The sequence below is a fragment of the Coptis chinensis genome, chromosome 8 (assembly GCF_015680905.1).
Source record: "Coptis chinensis isolate HL-2020 chromosome 8, ASM1568090v1, whole genome shotgun sequence".
Lineage (NCBI taxonomy): Eukaryota > Viridiplantae > Streptophyta > Magnoliopsida > Ranunculales > Ranunculaceae > Coptis > Coptis chinensis.
The window spans coordinates 23,422,888-23,450,299 of NC_141463.1; the positions used below are offsets into that span (position 1 = coordinate 23,422,888).

The 27,412-nt window shown below is 37.8% G+C and overlaps 4 protein-coding genes across 4 annotated transcripts in view; all 4 read left to right on the forward strand.

The window, feature by feature from the left end:
• The window catches only part of LOC147480643 (disease resistance protein At4g27190-like), a 75,753-nt gene that overhangs the window by 42,375 nt on the left and 5,966 nt on the right, over nt 1-27,412 (forward strand). The window lies entirely within an intron of this gene.
• LOC147480648 (small heat shock protein, chloroplastic-like) lies at nt 16,665-16,997 on the forward strand. The gene has a single exon (XM_086578705.1). The coding sequence runs from the start codon at nt 16,665-16,667 to the stop codon at nt 16,995-16,997; it is 333 nt and encodes a 110-aa protein (XP_086434831.1).
• Nucleotides 17,267-23,218, forward strand: LOC147480649 (large ribosomal subunit protein uL4y-like). Its single transcript, XM_086576090.1, has 5 exons — nt 17,267-17,684; nt 19,554-19,653; nt 21,333-22,379; nt 22,737-22,865; nt 23,036-23,218. Exons 1-3 carry the CDS (start codon nt 17,445-17,447, stop codon nt 21,446-21,448), a joined length of 456 nt encoding a protein of 151 aa, XP_086432216.1. The 5' UTR covers nt 17,267-17,444; the 3' UTR covers nt 21,449-22,379; nt 22,737-22,865; nt 23,036-23,218.
• On the forward strand, nt 21,704-25,914 carry LOC147480650 (disease resistance protein At4g27190-like). The gene is made up of 5 exons (XM_086578706.1): nt 21,704-22,085; nt 22,268-22,379; nt 22,737-22,865; nt 23,036-23,138; nt 25,393-25,914. The coding sequence occupies exons 1-5, from the start codon at nt 21,704-21,706 to the stop codon at nt 25,912-25,914; spliced, it is 1,248 nt and encodes a 415-aa protein (XP_086434832.1).

The following is a 27,412-nucleotide window of genomic DNA, read 5'->3' on the forward strand; positions in this document are numbered from 1 at the left end:
GCATCAATGTCACCTGGTCCTAGAAACCCATGAAAAATCGACCACCTAATCCATCAGCCTTAACGAAAATAAGTAGATGAACGTCATTCATAGCCTCCAAACTATCAAGGGGAAAAAACAGGCCAAACAACGAATCAATGACCCTATGAATAATTTGATTAAACAGCACAGGGAAAAAATTAAAATCAAAAGCGCTAAAACAAATCAGGAAAAAAGAAATTGGTTTGGTGATGCTACAGGGGTTGCTGAATCTGTTGCTCAAGTTATGTAAGGTGCATCTACAATCGCTAATACTCTTCTTTTACTGTTCTTTTGCATCATTTAGTTATGACATTTAGAGAATCGGAGGTAGTATGACAGCTATATTAATGAAGTTGCAACCTCGATGCCACATAATATGTTGAGCTTGTTACTAACAAAAATAAGTTGTAGGACTCTATCATTTTCCCTTTATCAATGGTGAGAAGCATAGTATGTAGTAGCGGGAGAGCACGAATTGAATGGTTGTGGAACTAAGACCGAATTGTGTTTGACCATGTCGGAGCCAAATATGCAGCTAGCCAATCCATGCAGGACTCAACTTGAACAATAGTCTAGGAATCTACTTAGTGAACAATCTAAAAACCAATTGAATTCTCCTACGGCAGATCAGATAGACTCCTAGATGGAGTTCAAAATGAGAAAAAATGACGTTTAATTTATTGCCACTATCCTTAGTTGCCAGTTATATTCTTTTTGCAATTGAAATCGTTTATACTCCATGCTTGTAAGTTTCATCTGCCAAAGAGTTCATAGCAGAAGGGGCATGAAGAAATTTCAACACAGATTATCTTTCATAAAATTTATTTTCTATTAAGTGAAAACTGCAACTTGATATTCTCTTATTTATTCGAAAGCATTTCATAATTACTCGATTCCTACACGCTTGACCAAAGCATTTGAGTTGTTTATAGGAAAAAGATGCTATGGCTCTTGCAGTGTCGCAATATTCCTACCCATTTCTTTAGATCAGACTAATTCCACAACCACCGTAGGATATTTGGTAACTTTATTGACTCTGTAGTATCTACAACTTCAAATATTTTTTCTAAGGTTTTGTTTATGTACTGCTTTAGGCTTCCAAATATTAAACTTTTCATTAGGTTTTCCCATGTAAATCTGCAACAGTGTAGATTAACCTTATTTATTTTATTTGCAAAAGTTAAACTTACATTTTTGTTTCATTTGGCTCCTAAGACTATGTAGTGTATATTCATGGTTACAATCATTTTTTTGTGTAATCAGAAAGCATTTTCTCCAATTTATTATCCATGCTTGTGAGTGTTTCTTACAAAAAATTCACTTAGCCAGGAGCATGGAGAAAATTTTGGAAATGACATTTCTACTCTGTGCATTTCCGCAATGTCATTACCGTCTAACATTGACACACCAGCAAAGTGTACTGCAATAACTTATGGTATTGTTATCAAATGTATAAGGTCCCCATGACCCATGTACGCTCAGCTCAGCTGGGAAAGCTGAGCAGAATGCAATGTCGGTTTAGAGGACTAAACAGAGCATAGTTTTACTCCAGGTTGAGATGACTGTAAAACTAAAGTAGAAACAAAAAATAGATCGCGTAAGAGCAAAGAACATAGAACGGTGAGTACTGGCAAGTGGAACTTATTAAATGCAAATTAAATTGATATGTTTAAGACCATAAGATGGAAAGGCTATCACAACTGCAATCAGAACTTGGTTATTTATCTATAAATCAATGGAGTTTCCTTGTCCCATGGTAAGTTCTTATTATAGCAAGGGAGACATGGCATTCAGTGGGAAGAAAAGAAAATACGAATTTGGGCCTAAGACTGGACGATCAGGTATCTACTCTCTAGGAGTCTAGGTACATTCTCAATGCAATGAAGACTAAGTGTTAAGAGTCATTGTCTAACACTTGGCCGCATTGGGGCTCAAATACGGGGTAAATGGCTATTCGAATTCCCACACACCCGTTATCAATTCGAATTCCCACACACCCGTTATCATAATGCTTGATTTCATCTTTGAATATGTGAACCCACCAAGTCTCATCAGCTAATACTATGCTGAATTTTATAGTACGCAGACTGTAAAGTTAATGGAAGTACTGCTCCATATTTTTTGTGAAGATATGGATGGCCCGGACTTTATGAATGGCAGCCATAAATTCATTAAAAGCAGTAAATAATAAAAATATAATGTAGTGTGTAATTGTGAATCATGTAACAATTACTTTGCGTGTATATTGAATCCAAAATTTGTAAAAATCAAACCACTCAAATTAACAAATATACTTCAAACACATAATCTAATTAATCCCTAAAACACCCAACTGACATATAGAACGACAAAAAATGGAGTATCCCACATAACAATCACGCAAAAAATCTCAACTCTCACATTAAAGTTAACATAAAAAAAATATGGCGGAGAAATAATGGTTACCTTAAGATTCGGAAGCAAGAGCCCTGACAACACCCCTATGACCGTGAGGCCCAGTAATCAATTATATAGTATTAGTTATCTTCTCAACCCTTTGAGAGATTTCACAGACTCACCTGATCCCGAATCTTATATTAGAGTGAGGAAATCAAATCTTTTGCAGGAAGACAAAATTAAGAGCCAAAACACACCGAGGATCCTAAGTTAGTTTCCTCATGTTTATGAGAACAAATTACTTCATCCACAAGTAGCAACTGGGAAGCAATGAGGGCTGCAAAATAAACCAAAATAGTTATTACACATTCATAGTAGTATGGTACATACACATAGTTGTAAAATTCCAAGTTTATATGTTTCACAAACCCGAGTTAATAAGTTGGCTTCACGAATAGTTGTCAAAGATTCCCTCCATTTCGATTCAAGTGGTATGTAGTCGAATTTCATAAGAAAATGCATTGTACAGTTGCAACAATGAAGTCTCCACATAATTTCTTCTCAACAGTAAAATTATAAATGCTATATATTATATCCTCCAATGAAGCATGCTAAGCATCAACAACTCAAAACATCTTTTGTATTGACAAAGTTATTGATCAAATAAGAACATTAATAGGCACGAATAAAACTGAAACAATGGGTAAGAACTAAATTACAAAATGAACAAATGGATACTAATAAAAATGAAAGATAAAATTTGAGTGGTACCTGTTAATGGATCGTAGTAACCCAAGACTTCAAGATGTTTGCCATCTCTGCGACAAGTACTATCAGCAACCATAACTCTGTAAAACGGTCTGTTCCTACATCCCAACGTTGCTAATCTTATCTTAACTGCCATTTCAATAAGCTTCAGTTTTTGCTACTTCAACGATATCGTTGAAAGGATCGGCAGTAGAGAGACAATCAGGGATATATGTTTGTTTGTTTTTGTTTTTTTTTTTTTCTTTCAGTTTTAGTTTTTCTAAGAGAGAGCAAATGATGGGAGATTTGGGAGAGAGAAATTGGCGCATAAGAAGAAGATGAAAAGAAGAAAAGAGACGGCTGGTTTTCTCGTATTTAATTTCGGTATAAATGGTAATTATTTGGGCAATCAATGATGGGTAAGTGGCGAACAATTAAATAGGTGTGTATAGTTGATTTCCGACCTGAATTTACACATACACCCTTAAATTACTATATAATCTTGAGGGTATAGATGGTAGTAAATTATGAAATGACTAAGTAGTCATTCTCAAAGGCATTGAATAATTGATTTTAATATTTTATTAAGGGCATTTCATGGTAGAAAAAAGGTTGGTCTAATTTAAAGGTCCATGTTAATTATGGTATACTATACTAATAGAGATGTCCACAAGAGTCAATCATTTTATAAGTATGGGAAAGAAGATTACAATCACTTCTCACAAGTATCTCCAACATACTAGATCTGTTTTGATCTAGAATTAAAACTCGGATTTTTGCTCAAATGGATGCCTCTCTGACCGCCACAAAGAACTACAAAATGTTTATGCTTTAGCCCTAGTTCATTGAAGAATTCTTCATCCATAGTATTTCTTTACAACACTCAGTGGTTGCAATATACTCAGCTTTTGTAGTAGAGAGGGCAATACACTTTTACAACTTTGATTGCCATGAAATTGTTTCCCTTACAAATGTAAACAGATAACCAGAAGTGGACTTCATCGAGTCAACATCATCTGCCATGTCTACATTTGTGTTGCCTTCAAGTAAGGTCTTACTCCTACCAAAATACAAATACGCCTTGGAAGGGGGCGCCTTGGAAGTGCTCTTGAGATATCTCAATATCCACTTAACACCTTCCCAATGCTCTTTACCCAGATTTGATAGAAATTAGCTTACAACCCCAACGGCGAAAATAATATCTGGTCTTGTACACACCATTGCATACATCAAGCTGCCCACTGTGGATGCATAAGGAATCATTTGCATTTCTTTCTTCTCATGCTCACCCTTCGAACACTTATCTTTGGTCATGCGAAATTGGCCACCAAACAGATAACTCACTGGCTTCGTTTGATCCATGTTAAATCTCTTCAACACTTTCTCAATATAACTTTCTTGAGAAAGCCACAATTTCCCACTCTTTCTGTCACGAGTGAGCCACATACCAAGTATCGGCTTTGCTTGACTCAAATTCTTCCTCACAAAGAACTTACTCAAGTCTTTCTTCAACTTGGATATCTTGTTGATGTTTTGGCCAACTATCAACATATCATCCACGTACAACAAAAACACTATAAAATCCTCGTCTGGAAACTTCTGAACAAACACATAATGATCAAAAGTAGACTTCTTGTAACCATGCTTCATCATAAAGGACTCAAACTTCACGTACCATTGTCTCAGTGTCTACTTCAAACTATACAAACTTTTTCTCAGTTTCATACCAAATGTTCTTTGCCTTTGACCTTAAAACCCTCTGGCTGGTCCATGTAGACATCTTCCTCAAGATCACCATGAAGAAAAGTTGTCTTGATATGTATTTAGTTGCTCAACCTCTACGTTTATACTTGTGGACAAATGACCCACTTAGTTTTGTTGGTTGAGAGTGAATGAGGAGATTATGGATAATGAATGATGGATGTCATTGACCAAAACTACGTATGTGAGATCAAAACCTAATTATCTCTCAATGAGTCAAAGATGAGTCGGATATCGTTCCACTTTTAAGTTGTATTGTGAATAAGAACAGGATTAGAAAGGGGGTTTGAGGAATTAAAAAATATGGTTGTAGAGATTGTGAATTACTAATGTTAAGCTAAACTAAACTAAACTAGTGATTGATTTTATGAGAGGGAATTCAAGAGATTTGAATCCACCGATGCTTTTTATCCGCGATCTTCTGCTTCATAGTTGTTCTCACAAGTAGACTACAATTAGGCAATCAAGCGAGTGTTGATGCCTTTTTGGACGAAACATCGTTAACACTTATTTCTACTTATGGTTGTTCCTATGTTTATGTTATTAATATCTTTTTTCCTTTTATGTAAGCTCGAGCAACCATTCAATATATTACCGAGAGCAACATCAAGGAGTACTTCCTAATTAGGCAGTCATTCAATGAATCACTACTTAAGGCAAACACAAAAAATATTTTCCCTAGGCAGCCACTCCCTAAGCTACCCCTTCTAGGGTAACACAAAAATTATTTCCTAACTCTAAAGAACTATACTATTAGAAGAAAATTAAAGAACACTATCATGATATTAATATTGCAAAATATAAACCTTATTCTATACTTCCATCCCTTGGTGTGGGCAATGAGACTAATAACCAAAATCAACGAATGAAATAACCTGATTGGAGAACTGATAGGTAATTTAACTAGTCTAAATTAATAGGCTAATTAAAACCCTACTTTAATTATAATACTCGCAAGCACACAAGGACTATTGTAGTAGGTGTGCAAATACGAGGTCGATCCCACAGAGATTGCGTGTTATGTACAATTGAATATTAAAATACTACTTAACCTAATCCAAACTATATTTGTTTATAGGAATAATAATTATTAACTAAAGCTAGTTAAACTATGAAAATAATAAAACTTATATATAATTATTAATGGAAAGAATACCAAGTCATTCAAATCCACCCTAGACTGTTGTAAGTTAACCTAGTTTCAAATCATAGGTTCAATCATGTTGGACACCTACCTTAAAGGAAGCAAATATGTTTTGGGGCCAACCAGATGGAAAGATGTTACAGAGTCCTTCACATAGCAGCTTGAGAAGCCCGATGGCGACAAACCAGTCAAGAGAATGGGCAACTCAGCCCAGCAATGTGTCCCACAGCATAGTACAAAATATCAGGATATGAGTATTTATCGATCTCTGATTTATGGATATGTATCGTGGATATATCTTTCTCTTTGGGGATATTTGACATTATTTAACATGCAAATATCGTGGATATATCCAAAATATCAATAAATATCGTAGATATTGTAGATATTTCTTAATATATCATGATATATTATTTATATTTATTTGAAATATAATGGTAAATATTAAACAAAATTGTTACATATACAAAATATCGCAAAATATCAAAAATATCAAAAATATCGTTGAAATATCGCTGATATTTGCAGTCGTATATATCTCTGAACATATCGAGATATTTATATATCTTTCTCTAAAATCTGGATAGATATCGACAAATATCGCGATATATCGGGATATTTTGTACTATGTCCCACAGTACTTGTTCACAAGGGAACAATTTCATTTGCCTGAGATGGAACAAAGTCTACATTGTACACATGTACATGTTCGGTATTTTTTCACTTGATTACAGTATCTCTATGCAAAACACAATGAAGGATGAGATCAGACCGTATTTGAAGAGAAAACAGGAATCAGAATAATGAAGGAACATGATCAAGACAAACAAAGTTACATGTCTGGCTTGACCATTAAAAGGGGATGAACATTCACAGAGAAGAAAATCATGAGCCAAACTCAATTGGCAGGAGAAAAGAAAGACGATATTCTGTATAAAGAGAGCCAAATAGAGGTATATACCAAGAGAACTTCTAGGGATATAAATTCCTGGAAACTATATTTCCATTTTTTCCTTTTATTGCTCTTCTAGTTGCTCTTAGCCAAACCCATTTTGGTTCTGTAGCTCTGCATCAATGAGCATCAAAGAGTTATGATGATGAACCAAGAACCACTGCTCATTATGGAACTCATAAACATTTGTGACATGGAATGGCTCCGTCTCCATGTCAACATAGGTCTTCATGGTCAACCAAGCCATGTCTGTTAACAACCGAGCCCGGAGATTTTGTACCTGAAAAGCAACCCCTTGGCCCCAACTAAATGCAAGCTGCCAACTCTGCATAACTGCATCATACCTGTAAATTGGACAAACAGACAATCAGTTATCAATGACTTGAATTCACAACTACTGTTTAGTGATTTGTAATGCATTGAGACGTCATAGAGCAAAACTCACTATCTAACTAAACTCAGCTTCTTCAAAAGAATAACTTCATCGCATATCAATGTACATGACAGGTGCAACCCAACTTGGCGGTCCCATTTAGTGCCAAGTCCTTACACAGCTCTCTACAGCAAGTATTGACTCAATGTTTGTAACCCTTCTCAACTACTTCACTCTTAAACTCATCTATCAGCGTTATTAACTAATAATATTCTCAAACGAATGTATACTTCCCAAGAGGCTACATTATTAGTTGCTCGTCTTGGTCATAACCATATATACTTCTGTTGATGCATTTAGAAACTGATAAAATATATGGCTGAAGGCAGTAACACTGTTTTATTGTTGAGATTAGGAGCTGTTGCACAATGCCCACTCTTCCACAGAGATGGGGAGGAAAACAAAAGAAAAAACAAAAAGCAGATAAAAAGGAGAAAAAATGGACCAAACACTCAAAATAGTCAACTTGAAGACCCAGAAATGTCTAAACCAAATCTTTTGATCAAGAAATCTGCATCACAATCAAATAGACCAACTGCTATGACCATAATGTGGGAATATATCTTAATAACAAGTTATTTCACCAGCCAGGTATTTCCATTACACATATGTAATACCTTTGAAGAAATGTTGTAACAAAAAACATGAATCAAATTTAAAGAGGAAATGGAAAAAAACAATAAGATCATTTTAAAGGCAATCATGAACTTCTAGCTATAGCCTTCACATGGAAGGTAAACAAAAAATACGGATAAAGAGAACCATCCCCAGTAAGGAGCTCTCCAGTAATATGGATACAGGATACAGCAAGTAGCAGCTTTATTTCTGTTCAGACGGACAATAAAAGATTCATTCCTCCCTCAGCAGCAATTTAAAATTCAAGGATACTAATTTTTGGAACAAATGATATTATCTGAAGATTAAAACACACACACACACAAATAAATAAATAAAATAGCAACACAGGCATGGATAGTCTAATTTTTTGAAAGGGATCACAATATTCAATCAACCAATAGGAAAGGCGGAGAATGAGGTGTCATTTGGATTTCTAACCTTCTTTTGGAGAATCTCATCTGCTCGTAAATTGTGCAATGAAGTCGTAGGGGAACAGAATTCTCAGCTCCCATGAAGATGTGGACCAAGGGGATCACCAGAGTTTTGCTTTGCTAATCGCAAAGGCTTCGTTTAAACAAAAACAATGGGCTGCCCCAGTTCACCCTGTCAAATTTGTACTCCCTGTACTAGACAACAAATATATCCTTCTTAATCAAAGCTTCATTTCCATGTTGAGTTGAGAGTCTCATGAACGAACCAGTAGCACGTAAATCACGAAACACCATCGGTAAGAACTGACGGAACAAAAACACACCATTACATACATTGTACAAATGTCTGTCCTTTGTCAGAGATTACAGATAAGAGCTACACACAAGCTTTTCTAGAAATGACATATCTATTTGTTGTTACTCACCAAAGTGTGAAGCATTTCAACAATGAGGCTCAAGTTTTTTGACTCAGGGTGGGACTTATCACCAGCAAAAAATTCATGGATCTTGCAATTCACTTCTATATAGCTACACCCAGGTGATTGTTGGAGTTATCCCTCACATGAGGAGAGAAAACAGAGCTGGAGAGAAACGGGCGAATTCGGGCGTTGAAATGTCGAGGCGTCCAAGCTCGGATGAAGCGCGACTTCGGCTCGAGTTCCAAGACATAGAGCCAGCGTTGCTCAGAGGGGCGACCAGCCGGTGTCGATGTTTAAAGCGACTCAAGGCCAGAGCGAGCCAGCGCCTGTGCCTAATTTCGTGGGCTTCGCATACAAGATTCCATGAGAAATTTGGTTTTTGGAGATAAAAACCAAAATCAAGGTTTTAGAAAACCTAAGACTAAGAACCAGAGAAGTCAGAGGATTGGAATCTAGACCAAAACAAAGAGAGAGAAACCCAATCTTGAAAGCTATCAAGATTGAGAGATAACCTTTACAGAGATACAACCCTGTAAAGAGATAAGAGTGATCTAGTAAGGTGAGAGACTGAAAGGAGAGATTGTAATCTTCCTTCCCACTTTAATAAGAACTGGCTCTTGTGGAAGTAGGCATCATTGGCCGAATCACGGTAAATCTTTGTTTTGTGGTTTGCCTTTACTGCTTTACATTATTATTTGTTGTTGATAGTTGTTTAGCGAGTTGGGCATGTTAATATAGGTTGTGGTTGATATTTAGAATTTGTCCGGAGTTGAATTGTGTTCATACAAGTTATCTGTGTAGTGGGGGAACCGATTGGTATTGGTTTAATCCCCAACAAGTGGTATCAAAGCCTTGGTTAGAATAGCCTAGGGTGTTATCCGAATCTTGGTCAGAAGGTGTTTGACGAAATTCCTGAGAGAAGATTTGAGGTTAAATAACTTGTAGAGATGGACCATTCCGTGAACACTCGCATGATGAGTCTGAATAGGAAGAACTACACCATCTAGAAAGCCAAGATGGAAGACTTGCTATACTGCAAGGACTTGGCACTTCCCATTGAGAATGAGGGAGTAAAAACCGTAAAAAGGATGATGAAATTCGAGTGGAAAAAGCTTGACGTAAAAGCGATTGGATACATTCGACGATGGATTGACGACGGATTGTCTTTCATCATGTGTCCTAAGAGAGACTGACCTTCGATGCGTGGAAGAAACTCAAGACCTATATGAGAGGAAGTCGGGTGGAAACAAAGTGCTAGTCGTTAAGAAGTTTGCGCAACCACGGAAGTACCAAGATGGTTCCTCAATGTCCGAAAGCATCTTAATGAAGTACGTAATATCATCAATCGGATGCATTTGATGAAGATCAATTTGGGAGACGAAGTTGAGGCTTTGTTTCTATTAGGCTCTACCCGAAAGTTGGGAGACATTAGCGTTTTCTACATGGAGCGCCCAAGGATGGAATTGTTACCATGGAGATGGCTACCATGTCTTTGTTGAATGAGGAGACTAGAAGGAGTGGAAGAAGCGGCTCTCCTCACTCGGAGATCCTTTTCACAGAAACGGGGAGAGGTCGAAAACAGAAAACCATCTCGTTCTAGAGGTGATGGCGAAGTAAATCTAGGGGTGAAGCTAGAACTCCTAAGGCGAGAGGCAATGTTACTATTGTGCCACCAAAAGCCACTTCCGATATGAGTGCGTAACGAAGAAGGGATGAGAAGAATAACCGCGGTACATGAAGACATGGTGCAAAGGAACGGAAACAGGCAGAGATACTACCGCACTAGTCGGCGACCTGAGTGGGAATTGTATCGATCGATTGTGGTGTGTCTTTGTCTTAGTACCTCATGTCGATACTGAGTGGGTGATAGATACGGGGAGCATCCTATCGCGTCACAATCGCATGGGATTCTTCACTACCTACTACGGTGGTGAATATGGTGAAGTGAGAATGGGTAATGATGGCCTCAAGATTATAGGCATTAGAGATGTTTATATAGAAACCAATGTCGGCTACACCTTGACACTCAAGGATGTAAGACATGTCCCCGACATCTGGTTAAGCCTAATTTTCGGGGAAATTAGATGACGATGGCTTTGTAAAACTCGTTTGGTAACGGGGTATGGAAACCGAAAGCAGAGGTTCCATCAGAGCGGAGAGGAAAGAAAACTTGCTCTCTTTACAAAACCACGGGGCTAGTTTGTGTAAAAGCGAGCGAATCTTGCGAAAGAAGAAGCTTCATCCGAACCGTGGCACAAAGAGACCGTGTCACATGGGCATAAAAGGGATGGAAGTTCTTGCTAAGCAAAAGGCCTTACCCGGACATTAAAGGTACACATTTAAATACATGTACTCATTGTTTGGTAGAAAAGCGGCAGGTGTCTTTCCAAAGATTCCCCGTCTCACAGAAAGGACACCGTCCTTGAACTAGTGCCTACGGACTTATGTGGTCCTATGAGTGAAGTCCCACCGTGGAGCTTTGTACTTCTTGACATTCATTGATGATGCGTCAAGAAAGATATGGGCCTATAGTCGAAGACCAAGGATGAAGTACTTGGCGTGTTTGAGAAATTCCACAAAGATGGTGGAAAGAGAGACTGGGAAGTTGTTGAAGTGTATTCATTTCGGATAATGGGGGGTGAGTACATTGGGCCATTTGAAGAGTATTGCCGAGTCATGGGATTCGTCATGAGCGGACCGTTCCCAAGACACCGCAATGAATGGAATAGCAGAGAGAGAATGAACCGCACCATTGTAGAGAGGATGAGATGCATGCTATCTCACTCTAAGCTACCTAGAAGCTCTTGGGTAGAAGCAATGCGTCATACCGTGCATGTGATCAACTCTGTCACCAAAGAAAGCCTCGAATAGTGATTATCCGAGAGAGAGTATGGTCGGCAGAGATGTTGATTATGGATACTTGTGGTATTTGGGTGCGGGGCATTTGTGCATATTCGAAGGATGAGAGATCCAAGCTTGATGACAAAGCCAAAGCGGTGCATTTTTAAGGTTATGGAGATGAAAAGTTTGGTTACAAACTCTATGATCCGATTAACAAGAAAGTAATCCGAAGTCGAGATGTTGTGTTCCTGGAAGACCAAACCATAGCAGACTTTGAGAAGCGGTGAAGCTACAGGGCTTTCACAAATGATCTTGTTGATTGAAACGAAGTTCCTACCGTGGAGCGTCGCGAAGGCATTGTGAATCAGAGAACCATGAGTTTGAAGCTCATGATGAGAATCCTATTGCTCATGATGGGATAGAACCTATTGGTATAGAAGATGCGGATGAGATGCATGAACCACCACCGAGCAAAGCGAAGTGCATCCTCCCCGAGGCACCGGCCAGATGGGGCAAGGAGGTCCGACAGAGACGGACTAGCTTCAACCGGTATCCACCACATACGACGCGTGCTACCATCGGATGGTGGAGAACCTATGTACTATCAAGAGGCACTTGAAGGTACGACAAAGAAAAGTGGTTGAAGGCCATGCATGACGAGATGGATTCTTTGCATAAGAATCACACTTATGAAGTTAGTTGAGAAACCCACGGGAGAAAAGTTCTCAAAAATAAGTGGATATACAAAGTCAAGCATGAGGAGAACAATCCTCACCCAAGGCACAAAGCTTCGCCTTTGTTTGTGGAAGGGATTCGGGTCAAAGGAAATGAATTGACTTTGATGAGATTTTCTCTCCCTGTAGTGAAGATGACTTCTATCCGGGTGGTATTGGGTATGACCAAAAAGCATGAACCTAGAGGTTGAGCAGCTAGATGTTAAGGCGACTTTTCTTCATGGAGACCTTGAAGAAGATGTCTACATGGACCGGACCCGAGGGGTTTGAGGTCAAAGGCAAGGAGCACCTAGTATGCAAGCCGATAAAGAGCTTGTATGGGTTGAAGCAAGCACCGAGACGATGGTACATAAAGTTTGATTCCTTTATGGCGAAGCAAGGATACAAGAAGTCCGCTTCCGATCATTATGTGTTTGTTGAGAGATTTCCGGATGGGGATTTCATTATCAGGTTATTGTTTGTATGTGGATGATATGTTGATAGTTGGCCCAAACATCAACAAGATATCCAAGCTAAAAAAAAGACTTGAGTAAGTCCTTTGAGATGAAGGATTTGGGTCAAGCAAAGCAGATACTTGGGATCGCGGATCACCGTGATGAGAAAAGAGTGGGAAGTCAGGGCTTTCAAGAAAGCTACATCGGAAAGCGTGTTGAAGAGATTCAACATGGATCAAAGCCCCGGTCGGTTCCGCTTGGTGGCCAGTTTCGCATGACCAAAGAGATGTGTCCAAAGGGTGAGCATGAGCAGAGTCAGATGGAAAAGATTTCTTATGCATCCGCAGTGGGCAGTTTGATGTATGTCATGGTGTGTACTAGACCGGATATTGCTTTCGCCGTTGGGGTTGTAAGCAGATTTCTGTCAAATCCGGGTAAAGAGCATTGGGAAGGTGTTAAGTGGATATTGAGATATCTCAAAGGCACTTCCAAATCGTGTTTGTGTTTTGGTGGAAGTAAGCCCTTACTTGAAGGCTACACTGATGCAGACATGGCAGGTGATGTTGACTCGATGAAGTCCACCTCCGGTTATCTGGTTACTTTTGCAGGGGGAGCAGTTTCTTGGCAATCTAAGTTGCAAAAGTGTGTTGCCCTCTCTACTACGTAAGCGAGTAAAGTATATTGCAGCCACTGAGTGTTGCAAAAGAGTTGCTATGGATGAAGAGGTTCTTGACGAACTAGGGCTAAAGCAGAAACAGTTTGTAGTTCTATGTGACAGTCGGGCGCCATTCAATTGGGCAAGAATTCCGAGTTTTCATTCTAGATCCAAGCACATACACGTGCGTTATCATTGGATTAGAGAAGTACTCGAAGACAAGCATTTGTGTATCGAGAAGATCCATACCGACAAGAACGGGTCGGATATGATGACCAAAGTCTTACCGAAAGGTAAGTTTGATGTTTGTTGTGCTATTGTCGGAATGGCAAAGACTCTCCTCCCTGATTTGGAAATTGTATGGAGGAAGCCCCCTCACTGTTCGAGGGGGAGATTGTTGGAGTTATCCCTCACATGAGGAGAGAAAACAGAGCTGGAGAGAAACGGGCGTTGGAAATGTCGCTGAATGTCAGCTGGCTCGGATGAAGCGCGACTTCGCCGAGTTCCAAGACATAGAAGCGCCAGCCAGGAGAAGCGACCAGCGCTCGATTAATCGATGTTTAGGCGACTTCGGCTCAGAGTGAGCGCCAGCTGTGCGAACCCTAATTTCGTGGGCTTCGCTATTAAGATTGCCATAAAATTTGGTTTTGGAGATAAAACCAAAAATCAAGGTTTTGGAAAACCTAAGACTAAGAACCAGAGAAGTCAGAGGATTGGAATCCAGACCAAAACAAAGAGAGAGAAACCCAATCTTGAAAGCTATCAAGATTGAGAGATAACCTTTTCTGAGAGATACACCCGTCAAAAGAGATAAGAGTGATCTAGTAAGGTGAGAGACTGAAAGGAGAGATTGTAATCTTCCTTCCCACTTTAATAAGAACTGGCTCTTGTGGAAGTAGGCATCATTGGCCGAACCACGGTAAATCTTTGTTTTGTGGTTTGCCTTTACTGCTTTACATTATTATTTATTGTTGATAGTTGTTTAGAGAGTTGGGCATGTTAGTATAGGTTGTGGTTGATATTTAGAATTTGTCCGGAGTTGAATTGTGTTCATACAAGTTATCTGTGTAGTGGGGGAACCGATTGGTATTGGTTTAATCCCCAACAGTGATTTCTTCTGACCCTTTCCTCTTATAACAGATCTTACCTTAGATACTTCATTCCACTTCCCGCAACTGGCGTATATATTAGCTAGAAGCACATGGTAGTCTGTGTTATCATAGTCCAACTCCATCAACTGATTACATGCATATTCAGCAACTTTAACATTCCCTTTGATTTTGCAGGCTGAAAGCAGGCTTCTCCAAATGTTTGTATCCGGTTCAAATGGCATCCCCTTGATCATATCCCAAGCTTCGTCGACGAGTCCTGCTCGTCCAAGAAGATCAATCATGCAAGCATAATGCTTTAAGCCAGGGGACATCCCGTATGTTTGTGCATCAAGTTAAAAAACTCCTTTCCTTCACTAACAAAACCCGAGTGACTACAAGCAGATAATACACTTAGGAATGCAGCTTCATCAGGTATGAATCCGTCTCTTTTCATCTGTTCAAAAAGATCAAGCGCCTTTGAACCAAAACCATGACATCCATAACCCGAAATCAGTGCACTCCATGTAATCATGTTCCAATTTCTCATCTCACCAAATACTCTTTGTGCAGCATTCAAACTACCACATTTTGCATACATGTCAACAAGAGACGTTTCAGCTTCAAGTCCTACAACTGGTCCCATACGTACAACATATCCGTGAATCATCTCTCCATAATTTAACGAACCAAGTTGCGCACAAGCTTGAAGAACACTTGCAGCTATAATAGCATCAAGTTTAAGATCCGTCATTTTCAGCATTTGATTAACAATGTAAGAGCTTCACTAGCATATCCATTCTGCGAATACCCACTCACCATAACAGTCCACGAAACTAAACTCTTCTCTTTCATTTCACAAAACAAGTAAACAACCTTTAACCTTCCACAACATCTCCACCTTTAATGTACATATTAAGAACTGCAGTTTGAATTTCCGCTATCGAATCAAACCCACACTTCAACACAAACAAATGTATCGAATAATCACAAGCTGGAATGACACTCAAAACCGCAACCCAATTCGGTTTATTATCATCATCCCCAAGTCTCATTTCATTAAAAACTCTCAACCCCTCTTTATAAAACCCATGTTCCACATACCCCTATAGCAAACTACTCTCTTTTCTCTAGTGTGAAGAAACAGAGTTGCCTTATTTATTTTTTTACTACTTAGTTTACAATTAAACCGATGTTAATTCCGGACCAGACTTTGTACAATATTTACACCCTGATCACATTTGTAATGAAATTTGCACTTTTCATGTCGGCAAAAACAGAAAATCGGATGATCAAAAATTCAAATGAAGTTACGTAGGAAGCAAGTCAACAACAGAAGTGGTCTTACCAAAATATCAAACATAGCATTCAATAATGGAAGACCCACCAGTCCCACCACCAGGCGCAAAGGAAGAAGACTAGAAAGAAAAGTGGAGACCTGATAATACACTATGTACATTCTCTCTTTATTGACTGTAGGAAGAAACAGAGTTGTTGGTTTTTTTCATTTCATCACAAACAGCTTGGTCGATCTTTGACTAGTACTCAACTTAACATCACTCGATCAATTATATTATATATAAGGTCAGTTTATTACAAATTTTTTTCTTCCTTGTTAGTTGCTATTATACACTTGATTATTACTCTTGTTTTTTAATCGTCATTCATTGTTAAAGGTTAACAACATAACCATGTTTTGCAAACTTAAACTCTTGATCCATCACTTATTTGAAATCTGAGCTAACCAATTCTACTGATAAAGTCCAATGATGACTATCTCTTAATATGTAATTAATGCGTTGTAATGACAGGAATGGAGATCCTTGCAGCAGCAATTGGAACCATATTGAGTTGTGGGTGTAACAGCATGAACGCATCACTGGAAGAGAAGTGTAAGTATATTAAAAGTTCGAAAGAAGAAGTTCAGTCGTTGAGAGACAGAAAACAAGAATTGATTGCCCAAGTAAACGATGTCAAAGCGAAACTGTTGTTTACTTGTTCGATGAAGCAATGACATTAACAACTGAAGTCCGTGCACCTTGGGACATCAAAGACGACAAAAACGAAATCAAAATGAGATTCGACATGCCTGGTTTATCAAAGGAAGATGTCAAGGTATCCATAGATGATGACATGCTTATCATCCAAGGTGAGAAGAAGAAACAAGAAAATGGTGATGACTCATGGTCACGACAGAGTTACAATACTTTTAATACACGTCTCAGATTACCTGATAACTGTGATAAAGAGAATATCAAGGGGGAGCTAAAGAATGGTGTGCTTTTCATTACTATACCCAAGACCAAAGTCGAGAGAAAAGCCATTGATGTTAAGCTTATGTGAAGTTTAAATTAAACATGTTGAGTGTGACTTGAAGGTGTATTTTACTTTTGATCGAGTATATGTGTGAAGTTTGTTCTTCGATGTATGGCACTATGACCCGAATATATAATGAATCTCATTATAAATTTTGTTAACTGAATGAATTAAATGCTCAATTATTCGTCCTCAATCTAAATTTTGTTTTAAAATAGCCATATCTGCCCCTTTGACAGTTTGACACTGGCAAGAGCTTGACCAATACCTGCTGAACTAAACAGGTGGTAGTGGGAGGTCCGGAACATTCCTGGTGTCGAGGTTGCTAATGTGGAGAGACTTAATCTTTTGAAGCTCGCACCGGGTAGGTTTATTATCTGGACTAAGTCGGTTTTTGAGAAGTTGGATTCGATTTATTGGTTGTTTGATAAGCCATCTGAGAAGAAGAAGGGTTATGTATTTCCAAGGTCTAAGATGGTTAATGCTGATTTGTCGAGGATTATTAATTCCGATGAGGTTCAGTCTGTGGTCAGACCAATTAACAATGAAGTGAAGAGGGCTCCAATGAAGAAGAACCCATTGAAGAACTTGAATGTTCTTCTCAAGTTGAACCCGTATGCAAAGACTGCTAGGAGGATGGCACTTCTTGCCGAGGCGGAGCGTGTTAAGGTGAAGAAGGAGAAGCTTGACAAGAAGAGGAAAGTTGTCCCCAAGGTATATCACAACTCTGTTTTCAATTTACTTATTTTAAATTTAATACTACACTGCTTGAGTGCTTGGCATGTTTGTTTGGTTTTATAATGTTAGTTGGCTGTTGGTTTATGTAGTATAAGTCAGAATGCACTTCCATTACTTCTCATTTGAAATATGTGTTATGTATATGTTAACACTATACATATAGTTGAAGTCTGAAATTGAAGTGCACTTACGTTGCTGTGCATTTTAACACTATACATATAAATATGTTTTAATATCTGGAACCTATATCACCGATTATTGTTTTTGTCACTTGGACTTGGACTTGATTTAAATTTTGTTTTTAATTTATTCATCGCAATTGATGCTAAATGGTTTGCAGAAACATGTGTTTTGTGTTTTTAATAATTTGGTTTGCCCTAAAATTTTACTCTCTAGCTTTCGGTTTTTATCCAAATGAGGTTGTATATTTGTATTTGGCTGCAGTAACTAGTCTCCAGTGTTAGATTTTTTGGGAAGTGTGTGTTGCTTTGAATTTCAGATGTAAATTTTTTAGAGTTAGGTGGCTGAACGTAATGTGTATCCTTCTGTGTTTGGGGTTGTCTTCGGGTGATTGGAGTTCATCAGGATGAAAGTTCAATTTGTTCCAGCTAAATTCTACATCAAACTACAAAGCTTACTCTTTGTCCTCTTATAGCAATCTTCATGTTGATGTTCTTGTTTGAATCATTTTTGAACTATTTTATCCAAAGCTGAGTAACATTGACATGGTACGCATGTCACTATCCAACTTGGGGACCTATATAAAGTTGAACAAAGGGATCGGACACAGCTCAATAAAGCGTCTTCTTACATATAAATAACTATGCATGTAGCATATCACGAAGCTCTGATAATGTTAATAGATTGTTTTCTAGTCTTTTAGGGTTTAGAATAAACCCTAGTTTGAAATCATACACACAATGCGTCCTTGTGCGTCGGACACAATACATAAGTTGGAGGAAAAGCGAGTTTAGGCTCATTGTTTGTCCAAATACGTATTCTTTTTTAAGCTATAAGTTATGTGTGGCATGTGTTAAGTGTTACCTAGGGGGAGGGGAAATTCTTATTTGTGACAATCCCCCAATTAGTTTCCAATTAATTCTGATTACTAGACCTAATTGCTCCTTGACCGATTAGAAACCGATTTCCTTCTATGTCTTCTTAATGATCTTGATATTTGATAATTGTTCCTATCTCTGGCATTTGTTTATAATACTGCAAATCTATGTTTATAACTTTATATTAGTAATCATGTTACAAGTATTTACTTTTAATTTATTTGTTACTTTTTTGCGGTTTTTTTGAGGTGTTATGCATATGCAATATTTGGTAGATAGCAACTAATATATGCCCTTTCAGAACAGGTTTTATACATGTCTTATTGTGGTCGCAATTGAGAAAGATAACTACTGTTCATGTTTAATGCTAGTGTTTTAAATATCTATGTTTTCCTTCATTTTTTTTTTCTTGAAATTTTACCCATTATGAATTAATGTTGATACCTAAGAATGAAGTTGTGTTACCATAACTCTTGAGATAGTTGTGAGAGTTGTTTTTCCAGCATCTGCTTCTGTTTTTTATATGCTTTCTTCGGTGGATATTGCTGTTCATGATACTTCAATGTGTTTATTGTTTTCCCAAATTGTGTACATTAACAGTTCTTCATAATATTTCTATTTGCTTATTGGTTATCCAAATTGTGTAGGCTAACAGTTGGTGTTGTACTTCAGAAGCTGTTTTTATTGTTGTTATTCATGTTTAAAGTACATATACTACTCCGATCTAAAGAAAAAAATGAAGTGCATATAATGATATGGAGTTTTTCTTTTAATTTTGTTACTGTAGGAGGAGGCTGCTGCTATCAAGACTGCAGGCAAAGCATGGTACCAGACGATGATCTCTGACAGCGACTACACTGAGTTTGACAACTTCTCAAAGTGGCTAGGTGTTTCCCAGTGATGACCTTTTATTTTATTAGCTTAGTATGCTGTTTCCTTTTAGAGATAGTGAAGATCCTGTTGCAGTTATGGATATGTTGTTGGAGTATTTACTATCTTTTTAGTGAGAACAAGTTTAGAAGGGGGGAGGGAAAGTGCAAACAAGGGATGTTCTGGCACACATTGGCCTGACCCACTCCCCTCTCTTTCATTGTTATTTACTTTTTCTTGATTTACAATTTTGCTGAGAATGTTGACATGGTTATAGTTATTTTTAATAATGTCACATAGTACATTTTATAGCCTATTACTCAAGTTATGACTTCTCTGCCATGGCCACTTGATTGTAGTTTAGTAACTGCTGGAACACAACTTTAGCTGTTCCTGAAGATCCTTTTGGAAATGAATATGATTTTATATTATGCTTCAAATGAGATTAGTGAAGTTTAACTGACCTCTGTTGAGTTACCTTGCGCATTGAACATTTGTTGAGTGAATGAGTGGTGGATTTTCACCCCCCCTCCGCATTCTTGACTGTTTATCTAGAAAGTAGCAGCTTCAGCTAGAAGCTGCTTTTGATGCACGTTCTCTAATTTTCGTCTGGAAACTAGAACAATTTCTACCTTAGGGAAGATGAAGCTTCACCTAGTTTGGATGTTGGAGTTTTTAGGTGTCACAAAATGCGAGCAGTTAATTATCTAAGTATATACACTCCAGTTAGGGCAATTTATACTTCCTGTTGTTTCCAGACATCCTCACTTTGTGCAATCCCTACAAGAGTATGAATGTGTATGTCAGTAGAGTTGTAGAGTATGAATGTGTATGGCTGGAGCCATCCTCACTTTGTACAATCCCTTTTCATAGTAAAATGTGTAAATTTCAGATTTCAATGCTAATTGCTTGTTTGCATTTGATTACAAAAAGCCCATGCAATTCACAGTTACAGAAGGGAATGGTGATTTCATTTCCTCCCTTCCACAAGACTTGCATCCCCTGTATACAAATCGGTCAACATGATCAGAAAACAAATTTCTCTCTACTTCTTCTCTTATTAACAGCAAAATGCAAATTATAATTAGCTATGTGAAATATTTTGCAAAATGGAAGAAACACAAAAACCATCAACCTTGGTGATGCCAGCTTGGTTTGGGACTTCTTCTGATAAGAAGCAGCTAAAGGAGTAAAACAAAGGGAAGTGCCGTTTACCTTCGCTTTAGTTAGTGGTAATTAAATATGTTTGGGATAAGGCCCTAAAATTTCAATAATTCAACCCATTATCATTATCATATCTAAATATACCCAACTTTATGGGTCTCACAGGTTTATCATTGTTCTACAAGAATTTGTGGAGCCTATTAGAGTGTGCTTGTTCCTGATCAGATCAGCTTATTATTCCATCCAATCTATAACATCAGTTCCTACCAACTATAAGGTCAGCTGTATTATATACTATATATAAATTTCTTCTACGTGCCTTATTATAGATCAAAGTAATACTGTCACTTCATGTATAATTGTTATGGTCTTATTACGTAATGCTGTCAAAACCAGCTCTATAGTTTATGTAATAATGAGAGTTGGAAAAATGGATATTTTGTTTATCGTTTACTCGTTCCGCTTTTCCTATGATTTATTCAGGTATGGTATCGTTACTCTTTAACAACTAATCAATGCGTTGTAATGACAGGAATGGAGATCCTTGTAGCAGCTATTGGAACCATATTGAGTTGTGGGTGTAACAGCATGAACGCATCACTGGAAGAGAAGTGTAAGTATATTAAAAGTTCGAAAGAAGAAGTTTAGTCGTTGAGAGACAGAAAACAAGAATTGATTGCCCAAGTAAACGATGTAAAAGCGAAACTGTTGATTGCGGAGGGGGAAGGAAAGGCGCGCACAAGTATTGTAGAAAACTGGTTGAATAAAGCCAATGGTGTTATATCCGAGGTAGATGTGGTGCAAACCCAAGCCCAAGTGCCGAACAGTTGCCTAAGTGGAGTTTTACCTAATTGTTCTTCAAAAGCGAAATTGGGAAAACAAATGCTCAAGTTGATTGACGAGATGACTAATCTCTTAAATGCTGGTCGGTTCTCAGATGAGGCGTTAGCGTTTTTTGTTCAAGAGATAGGAATGGAGATGGCAACAACAAGACTGATTGGTAAAACTACTGCTGAGAAGAACTTGGAGATGGTTTGGGAATGTTTACTAGGTGATGAATTTCAGAAAATTGGTGTCGATGGGATGGGTGGCGTGGGCAAAACCACTTTAATGAAGAACATCAATAATCGACTCTTGCAACAACAAAGCCGCTTCGAAAGGGTTCTGTGGGTCACTGTATCCAAAGATGTTAATGCTCAAAAACTTCAAAGCGAGATTGCAAAGAAAGTCACATTGGATCTTTCTGCTGAACAAGATGAGGCTACACGGTCATCATTGTTGCTAAGTGCATTGCATAGAAGGGGAAAGTTTGTGCTTATCCTAGACGACATATGGGAGGCATTCAATTTATAGAATCTTGGAGTTCCTGAACCCACAAAAGACAATGGATGCAAGATAATATTGGCTACCAGGTCAAGGGAAGTTTGCGAAGGGATGCTGTGCCAGAAAGATGTCAAAGTTGAACAGTTGCTGAGGATGAAGACAATGTTGTTGTTCGATCGGATGGTGATATTGGTGGCTTCTCTTTTGCTGCTGTTTTTGATGGCCATGCTGGTTTTTCATCTGTCGAGTTTCTCAGGTTACATAGATTCTTTCTTAAGCTGTATATGCTTTTGAGATTATAGATAACATATTAGTGAAACTGCATAATTCTGTTTGTTAAGCAATCTTGGGAAGAAAAAACTTGATTGGAAAAAGAAATACTCATTATTTGTTTTAAGCCTATTTATGATTTTGTGATTTTAGCGAGATTTTACCAGTAACTATAAGCCAAATTAATTTATAAGCAGTTTCTTGATAGAATGATAGTCCCATTTTGAATTGTGGGATTTTAATTTATATCCCTCTGCTTCTTCTTCTTTCATGAAAGAAAGGTCAAAATCATATAAGCCGCTTTAGATTTTATTTGCATCTTCTGATTCTATATATGCATTAGGGAGGAGCTGTATAAAGAATGTGTTGCAACATTACAAGATGGGATGTTGCTAAGTAGCAAAGATTCAAGTGTAGTAAAGAAGGCATTGGAGGAGGCTTTTATAAATGCCGATACGAAGTTATTGAACTGGTATGAGCATTAGTTCTTGATAGTTGCAAATGTTTTTTAAAAGACCAATTTCGAGCATTGCCATTTTTTTCCAAGCACGGCCTTAATCACACCAGGGTATGCACGCTTATTTGCAAAATATATGTTATTGTGTTAAATTTATTGTTATTTGGTCTCTCTTTTTTGCTAAGGCTTGAAGAGACAGGGAAGCAAACTGAATCTGGTTCTACAGCAACAGCTATATTTCTTAGAAATGATATGCTAATTGTTTCTCATGTTGGTGACTCAAGTGTGGTACAAATCTTGCTTTCTCAATACTTAACAGACATATATGGCTTCCTTAAAAACTGACGAAGTTTAAAAAGTACCTTCAATAAATTCTTTCATGCTTAATTGACTCGAAATAAATTCAATAAATTCAATAAATTTGCTCTCTCTTATACGGTTATACCTATGCGCTTGATACATAATGGCTAACAGAACTACAGAAGCACAAAAAACTCGATTTTCTGGGCAAAGTTGTGAGGCAAAAGGAATCAAATAGTGTATAAATTGGCTCTAGCTATCGCTATCGCTATCGCTATCCCACCTTGAATCCTCGTTATTAATTACACTCCCTTCCACAAGACTTGGCATCCCCTGGGAATAAATCGTACAACATGATCAGAAAACAAAGTTCTCTTAACTATTTTAACTAACAAAATGCAAATAACAATCACAGCTAAGTCAAATATTTTGCAAAATGGAAGAAACCGAAAAACTAATCAACCTTGGGGTAGCTTATATTCTCCTGATAAAGAAGTAGCTGAAAGGGAAGTGTAATGAAATTTGCATTTTTTTATGTCGGCAAAAACAGAAAATCGGATGATCAAAAATTCAAATGAAGTTACGTAGGAAGCAAGTCAACAACAGTCCAGGTACATGCATCTTACCAAAGTTAGCATTCAATAATGGAAGACCCACCAGTCCCAGTCCCACCACCACGCGCAAAGGAAGAAGATTTGAAAGAAAAGTGGAGACCTGATAATACACTATGCAAGATATTTGTGGTTCACACATTCTCTCTTTTGACTGTAGGAAGAAACAGAGTTGTTGGTTTTTTTCATTTCATCACAAACAGCAGAGAGAGTTTTCCATAACTTCTTTGTCGATCTTGGACTAGTACTCAGCTTAACATCACTCGACCAATTATATTATATATAAGGTCAGTTTATTACAAATTTTCTTCCTCCTTGTTAGTTGCTATTATACACATTATTACTCTTGTTTTTTAATCGTCATTCATTGTTAAAGGTTAACAACATAACCATGTTTTGCAAACTTAAACTCTTGATCCATCACTTATTTGAAATCTGAGCTAACCAATTCTACTGATAAAGTCCAATGATGACTATCTCTTAAAACTGATTTGTATTTTTAGCTGCTAATTCTCCACCTTTACATGATTTTAAATGTGCAGATATCCAGTTCGTACTTGAACGTTTTCTTTTGGTTCTTGTTATTAGAGGTTTAGAGAACAGCCAACTGCCCAAACAAACAAGTGAGATTATACATAATCTCTATTTACTTAATGTTATGTATTTTATATATATCCTACTGGAGTAGCTCTATCATGTCTCATCACTTTAATTAACAACCAAAACAATGACAGGTATGGAATTGCTGGAGCAGTTGTTGGAGCAGCTCAAAGCGAAACTGCTTTAATCAGTTGGGTGTCAAAAGTCTGAGTGACCAAATTCAGACATTGAGAGACAAAAAGGAGATCTGATTGCCAAAGTAAAGGAGGTGAACGAAATACAGAGCCAGATACATGTTATATCCGAGGTGACAGGATTGGTGTCAAATGCCAACACTATTATACATATGGCAGATGTTGTGGACAAAGAAGCCAAGGTCGCAAAAATATGCTCAGCTGCAAATTTGGGAAAACAAATGCTCTAATTGTTGTTCACGACTGAAGTTGGAAAAACAAATTTTGAAATGCGTTGAAGTGATGGATGATCTCTTAAATAAGGCTAGTCGTTTTTGTTCAAGAGTCTTTAACGTTTTTGGGAATGGAGATGGCAACAACAGGACTGATTGGTAATACTGCTGATGAGAATCTCAAGATGGTTTGGGAATATATAGTAGGTGATGAGTTTGAGAAAATTGGTGTCTATGGCATGGGTGGCGTGGGGAAAAACCACCATTATGAAGACAATCAATAATCGACTCTTGCAAGAACAAAGACGCTTTGAAAATGTTTTGTGGGTCATCTTGTATCCAAAGATGTTGATGCTCAAAAACTTCAAAATCAGATTGCAAAGTAGTCATTTGGATCTTTCTGCTGAACAAGATGAAGCTAGTAGATCGTCATTGTTGCAAAGTGCATTGCAAAGAAAGGGAAAATTTGTACTTTTCTTGGACGACATATGGGAGGCATTTGATCTACATAATCTGGAGTTCCCGAACCTTCAAAAGACAATGGGTGCAAGATAGTATTAACTACTAGATCATTGGAAGTGTGTCAGAGGGATATTGTTCGACAAATATTTGAAAGTTGAAGCAGCTTTACGATGATGAAGCATGGGAATTGTTCATAGACAATGTCGATGATAAACTTGTTCCGACATGGAAAAGTTGGCAAAAGAAATTGTTGCGGAATGTTGTGTTTGCCCCTTGCAATCATCACAATTGGTCGAGCTCGAGAAGAAAAGATGTTGTTGATGTTGATGGCGAAGTTGCATTATCAGATCTGCGAGAATCTACAAATTTGAACATGGCCATGGAGGAGAAAGTCATTCAGCGTCTGAAATTCAGTTACGATCAACTAAAGGAAAACCACCAGAAGTGCTTCTTATATTGTGCATTGTATCCTGAAGATTATAAAATCGACACTAGTGAGTTGATTGAGTATTGGGTTATGGAAGGGTTAGTCAAGGGATCCAGCAAAGAAGATGAAATGCTTCGTGGCCGTGTTATACTGAATATACTAAAGCGTTGTTGCATGCTAGAAGAAGAAGGTCGCCTTGATAGGGACCTTGTTAAAATGCATGATTTGATTAGGGATATGGCTATTTACATCACTTAAATCAAAACCTAAATTCATGATCGAATCGGGCTTTCATCAACGTAAATACCACATGAAGATGATTGGTCGGAAGATCTTGAGAGGGTTTTGTTTATGGATAGTAGTATAAAAGATATTTCAATTATTCCCAAATGCCCTAAACTCTTGACATTGATCCTTTGTTTCTTGGATTATATGGATTCTGCATGAAACACATTGGGCCTGATTTTTTTAGGCACATGAATAGTCTGACGGTTCTCGATTTATCTGGTACTCGTATTGAGTCTTTACCAGATTCACTATCCGATTTGGTGAATCTTCGTAGTTTACTCTTAAGTTTTTGTGAGAAATTAGTTAGAGTGTCTTCTCTATCCAAGCTTCAGTCACTGAGAGTGTTGAAGCTCACAAGTTCTGCCATAAAAGAACTGCCTCAAGGGATGGAAAAGTTGGTCAACCTAAGAAGCCTTGATCTCAGTCGCAATTATAAATTGAAAGAAATGATCCCCTGGGGATTGATATCCAAGTTTTCCTTACTTCAGGAGTTACTATTGGGTGAAATAAAACCGGAATATATGTATGCGCGAGAAAGAGTGGGAGATTTCGTGCAGGAACTCTCAAGCTTGACACACTTGGAGAATCTTACAATCGTATTTCACGATCTGTCGGACTTTATTTCCTATGCTGAATTTACAAACTTTGAAAAGTTAAAAAAGTATTCTATTGTCATGGAAAATATTTTAAGTCAGCCCCGTGAGAGAAGTCTATGTTTGTCCAACTCAAAGGGTATTCCTTGCAATGCCCTCCGACTTCCAGAAAGCATTCAATTTCTTCAAGTTAAAGATTTCAATGAAATCTCAAGGTTATCGGAGTTGCCCTTCCTACAACGGGTCGAGAACATGGGTATCGCACACGGAGGTTTTCCTTGTTTGAAGAGGTTAGAGATCGAGGGTTGTGATAATATCAAAGTTTTATTCTCGTCTAGGTTGCTTCAACAGCTTCTGATGAATTGGAGGAACTAATTGTAGAAGAAGAAGAAGCATGTGAAACTGTCGCACTCCCAAGGTTGAATAGATTGGAGTTCGACAGCCTACCGAAACTGAAGAGCATTTGGAAGGGCGTGATGGTTTGTGACTCTCTTCAAACAGTTGAAGTATTATATTGTCCTGAATTGAAAAGGTTATTACAACAACTCTGTTCAACCGGAATATATCAGTCAGTGTACCTTCTCTGGAGGAAAAAAATCAGAGGAACCAGAAAGTGGTGGGATTGATTCCAGTGGGATTACCCACGGTTGAAACATTGTTCTTCTTTCAAGAGCTCGTTTGATCAAGGTATGTATCATGGTCATCCGTGTAAGTTTCAAGCTTTGGATCTGAAACTTTTTCTTTTTAACAAATTTGAAATAATTTGATAGATAATAGGCCATGCTGATGTTGTTGTTCAAATTCGAATTTATATTGATTTTTTAGTGGAGAATCAGAAATTCTAGTCTTGTTTTCGTTTCAGTTGGCCTTTATCC

Excerpts from the sequence above, each read along its gene's own strand:
- LOC147480648 (XM_086578705.1), top strand. The coding sequence starts at position 16,665 with ATGACATTAACAACTGAAGTCCGTGCACCTTGGGACATCAAAGACGAC.
- LOC147480649 (XM_086576090.1), top strand. The coding sequence starts at position 17,445 with ATGGTTAATGCTGATTTGTCGAGGATTATTAATTCCGATGAGGTTCAG. Across the intron at positions 17,685-19,553 it reads AGAGGAAAGTTGTCCCCAAG|GAGGAGGCTGCTGCTATCAA; the intron begins GTATATCACAAC and ends TTGTTACTGTAG. Across the intron at positions 19,654-21,332 it reads CAACTTCTCAAAGTGGCTAG|GAATGGAGATCCTTGTAGCA; the intron begins GTGTTTCCCAGT and ends TTGTAATGACAG.
- LOC147480650 (XM_086578706.1), top strand. The coding sequence starts at position 21,704 with ATGACTAATCTCTTAAATGCTGGTCGGTTCTCAGATGAGGCGTTAGCG. Across the intron at positions 22,086-22,267 it reads ACGGTCATCATTGTTGCTAA|TTGCTGAGGATGAAGACAAT; the intron begins GTGCATTGCATA and ends AAAGTTGAACAG. Across the intron at positions 22,380-22,736 it reads TCATCTGTCGAGTTTCTCAG|GGAGGAGCTGTATAAAGAAT; the intron begins GTTACATAGATT and ends TATATGCATTAG.